We start from the raw sequence: 5456 nt of genomic DNA on the forward strand, positions 1-5456 counted from the left end.
CCGCGCAGCAAGGCTACACGCACAAGGCACTTAGCTCTCAATAATTCAGTAGTCACCTGAAGGAATGAGCAAAGCCGGGAACAATCCCGCACAAAGGCGGGAGGGGGAATACTCCCGCCCAAATGAGCCAGTCCGTACGATACTGGAGGATCTTTTGTACTGTACCTGACGAGGTATGGGCAAAAGATCTGATCAGAGATACGACAACTCATTGACAATAGTATGGCGAGCAGCATGCTCTTGTACTGTAGGTCACTATTAGCCGCTGCCTACTCACCAACTCCTGTCATACCACGTGCATAGCCTGCAGTTGGTGGAAAAGGAATAGTACACAGCAGGCCTGGTCACTGTCGGCCGCTGCCTACCCACCAACTACCAGCATGGCACGTGCGTAGGCCACAGTTGGTAGAACAGGAATACTATTCAGCCGGCTACACCTTCTTGGAAACCTACATTCGGCTATAAATACCCCAAATGGTATGATCATCTCATCTGATCTTGTATCTTATATCTTATACCTGATATCTGCTCTAGCAATCTCTTAATATACACTTATATTCAAGAGCAATCTAGTCTGATTTTCACGCCGGAGGGTGGTCACAAGGAGGTACCCCCCCTTTCTCAGTGACGAGCTCACGGTGTCTGTTTTGCAGGTTATCAGAAGAACCATCTTTACCGGGTCTAACCCCTCGTGGGAAACATCTATTTAACCCCCAGATTATCCGTAATCTGCCTGGGGTCGATTAGTGTTTCTTCAACTTGCAAAGGTCATCAATAACATAGTTACTCGATCTGACTTTAGTGAGGTGTCAATTAGTATTTTTGACCATTTATCGTACAACATTCTCACTTTAATGAGGTGTCTGTTTGTTTTTTTTGATCATTTACCGTACAACATTCTTAGTTACACCCTTGACTTTGATGTGATTATGTGAATTTCCTTTTCAAATTCACAAAGAAGAACTTTTAAAAAAATTATATTAAGTAATTATGCGTATTTTTCCGATACGTTGTTTGAAAGAAGAATTAGTGTCTAATTTGCATATCAAGAGACTCTTTCATAACAGGTAAATTGTAGTTAGCATTTTAACAAATCTTAATGGTAGATTTATACATATACTCGTTTTGAAGTTACAATAATTGTGATGAGCAAAAGGTCATCAACTTAGGATGTGTGTAGTGGGGGGCGACAAATTAGATTTGGGGCGAAAACAACCCCCCCCCCCACCGACAAATGGACGGTTTTTTTTTTTGGGGGGGGGGGTGAGGGGTGACATGCAGTTGTCGCCGGTGTGTGTTATTGTTTTATTATTATATGTTTTTGTGTGATATATATATGTGTGTGTGTGTGTGTATATATAGGGGAGAGTTATACTAAAAAATAAGTAGTTTCCTAGGAAAACTAAGAATAAATCATAGCCATTGGATCATGTTAATCAATGATTAAGATTTAAAATTACCAAAAACCGATATAGTTTCCTATAATTACTCTTTCACCACTATAACCGACATAGTTTCTTAGAAGTGTTCTTTCACCATAGGTTGTAATGCCACTTGTCAAAAATCAATTGGTTCTTACCATTCTTATGAAACCCTTTCTTTTTATTTAAACCTTTTTCTATATATATATATATATATATATATATATATATATATATATATATAGAAAATGGTTCAAATAAAAATAAGAAGTTTCCTAAGAATGGTAGGAACCAATAATATTTTGACTCTGGCATTACAAATTTTGGTGAAAGAACAATTTTAGGAAACTATTTTGGTTATAGTGGTGAAAGAGTAATTCTAGGAAACTATGACGGTTTTTGCTAATTTTAAATCTTAACCATTGATTAACATGATCTAATGGCTAAGATTTATTCTTAGTCTTCTTAGGAAACTACTTCTTTTTAGAATAACCCTCCCATATATATATATATATATATATATATATATATATATATATATATATATATATATAGAAAAGGGTTTAAATAAAAATAAGTAGTTTTGTAGGAATGATAAGAACCAATAGAGTAGTGACACATGGCATTGTTTTTAAAATAACAATAAAGGGTAGTTTGGTAACTTTTAAAATATATTAATATATAATTAAAATTAACAACATCGGTGTTTCCTACTTTTATGGGTTTATTAGAAGACTCATTCTCTAATATATAGATAAGTATGTTACTGTCAACCCTCTCCCACTTTTGTATACGTGATTAAGCTTTCAGAAACCTGAAGAAGATGAATTCGATGATGGATGGTGAAAACGGTAAGTATGTTATTTAATTTTTATGATTGTTGTTGATTATATGATTATATAACTAAAAGATGTTTCGATGGAATACTAGTTGATTTTGTAATCCCAATTAAATTATTAGTCTACGGGAAAAAAAAGAGTGTTTCCATTAAATACTTGAATTTGTTTAAGTGCTATTGTAAAAGTATATCCATTTAACATGTCATTGTTAGTTTTACAAATTAACAAAATCAAAAGAGTAAATGGAAACAACTATTAACATGATTTCGTGTGTTATTTTAATGTATTTCAATGGCAATTGCATTTGTGCTTTCATATTTTTTATTTGATATAATTATGTAATTTCCACATAATAGTTCGATAGGGAATTCACATAGTTAAACTACGGTTCTTTATTTTTATATATTAATATTTCTAATCTCATTAAGTTGTGTATGTTAAATAAGTACATGTGTTTTATAGATGATAATGCATACCAATCAGTTGGCATTGAACACATTTCTCCAATATCTGGATAGAAGTCTTATTATCTAGAATGTGGTGCATCAATCAAACCTGTTGAAGGTATGATTTTTGACAACCTCGAGTCTGCAAAATCATTCTACAAAAGATATGCTCTAGCTTGTGGTTTTTCAATAAGGAAAGCAACTCAGTGGAAGTCTCGGGGTACCATTCAGGGTAAGTATTTCGTGTGCTCAAAAGAAGGTCAAAAGGCGGTTAAGGAAGTTGATACGTTAGATGAAGAACACAAGCCCAAACAAAAAAGGAGGAAACCTTCACAATGTACTGGTTGTGAAGCACGAATTAGGCTAGAGTTAACGGTTGAGGGTAAATATGTAGTATATAATTTTATAGAGGCACATAACCACCCTTTTGTTGCCGAGGATGATATGCACTTTATTAGTGCTGCTCGAAATCTGTCGTTTACCAAGAAAACACTTTTTTGAGTGATTTGTCTAACATTAATATTGGACCAGTTAGAGCGTTCAATATAATGAGGACTATTTTTGGTGGGTTCAATCATGTGGGCGCAACAAAGGTTGATTGCAAAAACTTTAAGAGAGGCCAAAATCTCTATATTAGTGAGTATGATGCAGAAATGGTGGTTCAACGACTAATGAGGAAAAAACAGTATCTGCCAAATTTTTCTTGTGAATATACAACTACTCCGGATGGTGTTTTGAAGGGCTTATTTTGGGCGGATGAATACGCTAAGAGGAATTTCTACACATTTGGAGACGTTGTATCATTTGATGCCACGTACCAACACAACAAGTAAATTATATATGCATATTTCTTTACTTACCAATAATTAAAAGCTTCGCTAGTCGCATAATACAACTATATATCATTTTCAGATACAATATGGTGTTTGTACCCTTTACCGCCATCGACAACCATAACTGTAACGTTACCCTTGGTGCTGCTCTGCTTGGCAACGAAACGGCTGAAACATACACCTGGTTGTTGAAGTGTTTTAAAGATGCATTTGGGTACGCACCTAAAGTTCTTGTCACTGATCAGGACCCTGCGATGAAGAGGGCGATTGAAGACGTTTTTCCTGACACTAGGCACAGATTGTGCATGTGGCACATAATGGATAAGCTTTCAGGAAAGGTATGTACAGTTTTTTACCAATAAACCAAATAACTTTTAGTGTCTCTTTTTTTTATTCATAGTTTTCCATTACTGTTAATATCAGGTTGGATCAAAGCTATGCAACGAAACCGATTTCAAAGAAAGATTGTGTGATATAGTTTGGACATATCAGATTACTCCTGATCAATTTGAACAACAGTGGGCCGCATAATGCAGGATTTTCATCTAACCGAACATGAATGGTTGACCGATATTTATCAACTTCGAAGCTCATGGATTCCTGCATTCTATCGCGATGAAGACATGTCTGGGCTGATGCGTACCTCATCCAGGTCTTGAAAGTGAGAACCATTTTTTTAGTAAGTTTTTCAACCCACGTTGTACTCTCGTAGAGTTTCTTGCTCACTTTGATTCTGCAATTGAACATCAACGACATGAGCATAGGAAAAATGATCATGATAGTAGGTACAAATCTCCAGAAACATGGAGTAAATTCCCCCTAGAGAAACAGGCTGTAGATATTTACACCAAAAACATTTTCTTTGATGTCCAGCTAGAAATTGATACTTCCATTCACAAATGTCAGTGTAGGAGTTATCACCCTGTTGGTGATTTTATAAAGTTTTTTTATCATTGACAGGGAATTCTACCCATCATCGACATGGGAGGTATGTTTTTAAATATATAATTTTTTTATAATGTATTTTCCCTATTTATATATAACTCGTGACACACGGTTTTGCATACATTAAGGTTATGCATCGCAAAGAAGACTTAACTGTTTATTGCAGCTGCAAAAGGTTTCAACAATACGGTCTGTTATGTCGACATATTTTTTATGTGCTTAGAATGGGAGAGGTTCGTGTTTTTCCTCGGCGATACATACTAAGGAGGTGGACGAAAGATGTTGTTGCTAATAGTCCGTTGCATGCTCCTTCTTATAGTCATGGTGATGTTGCTAATAAAAACGATGCCTACTCCGTTGTTCGACAAATGAACAAGGCGCATGACCATGTTATAAATCAATTGGTTGGTGACATGGAGAAGTTAAGCCATCATGCTGAGTATATTAACAATTATAAAGCTAAAGTTGACGAGATACATATTACCGCTCCACCACTAAGCAACAAAGAAATATTTGCTGACATGCTTAAAACCACTCAACCCACGCATGCTAATATTCGTGTTCCTACGGATATAAGGAACAAAGGTTGTGGCGTTCACAATCGGATAAGATCACAACGTGAGCAAGCGATTAGCCAAGCTGGGAAGCCACGTAATCATTGCACTTGTGGTGAGCCTGGTCACGATTCACGTAATCATTACAAGATTCACCCTGAGGATGCTCCGTCTAAACGTCCTTCGCCTCCACAAACTGAAGAATAGAAATCATTTTTTATTGTTTTCCATATTTGTTGGTGTAGAACTAAGACAGTTGGCATTATTTATTATCTGTTATGATTATTGTTACTTTCTACTAGTTGAGTTCTCATATTTTTATACATTATTGTTTTTAACATAAAGTTTTTTATTTTTTTATTGTCATATATACATAGGTAAATAGGCTATTGGTTATATTTGACTGAAATAAGCTAAC

At 35.5% G+C, this 5456-nt stretch overlaps 2 protein-coding genes across 2 annotated transcripts; both read left to right on the plus strand.

The window, feature by feature from the left end:
- Nucleotides 1–2826: 2826 nt before the first annotated feature.
- LOC143594950 (protein FAR1-RELATED SEQUENCE 5-like) lies at nucleotides 2827–4070 on the plus strand. Its single transcript, XM_077074124.1, has 4 exons — nucleotides 2827–3088; nucleotides 3238–3535; nucleotides 3619–3877; nucleotides 3963–4070. Exons 1-4 carry the CDS (start codon nucleotides 2827–2829, stop codon nucleotides 4068–4070), a joined length of 927 nt encoding a protein of 308 aa, XP_076930239.1.
- Nucleotides 4070–5245, plus strand: LOC143594951 (protein FAR1-RELATED SEQUENCE 9-like). The gene is made up of 4 exons (XM_077074125.1): nucleotides 4070–4178; nucleotides 4252–4440; nucleotides 4500–4527; nucleotides 4708–5245. Exons 1-4 carry the CDS (start codon nucleotides 4070–4072, stop codon nucleotides 5243–5245), a joined length of 864 nt encoding a protein of 287 aa, XP_076930240.1.
- The last annotated feature ends 211 nt before the right edge of the window (nucleotides 5246–5456 follow it).

This window comes from Bidens hawaiensis, unplaced genomic scaffold (assembly GCF_021521415.1).
Source record: "Bidens hawaiensis isolate Kalapana, Puna unplaced genomic scaffold, B.hawaiensis_p1.1 tig00044370_1, whole genome shotgun sequence".
Lineage (NCBI taxonomy): Eukaryota > Viridiplantae > Streptophyta > Magnoliopsida > Asterales > Asteraceae > Bidens > Bidens hawaiensis.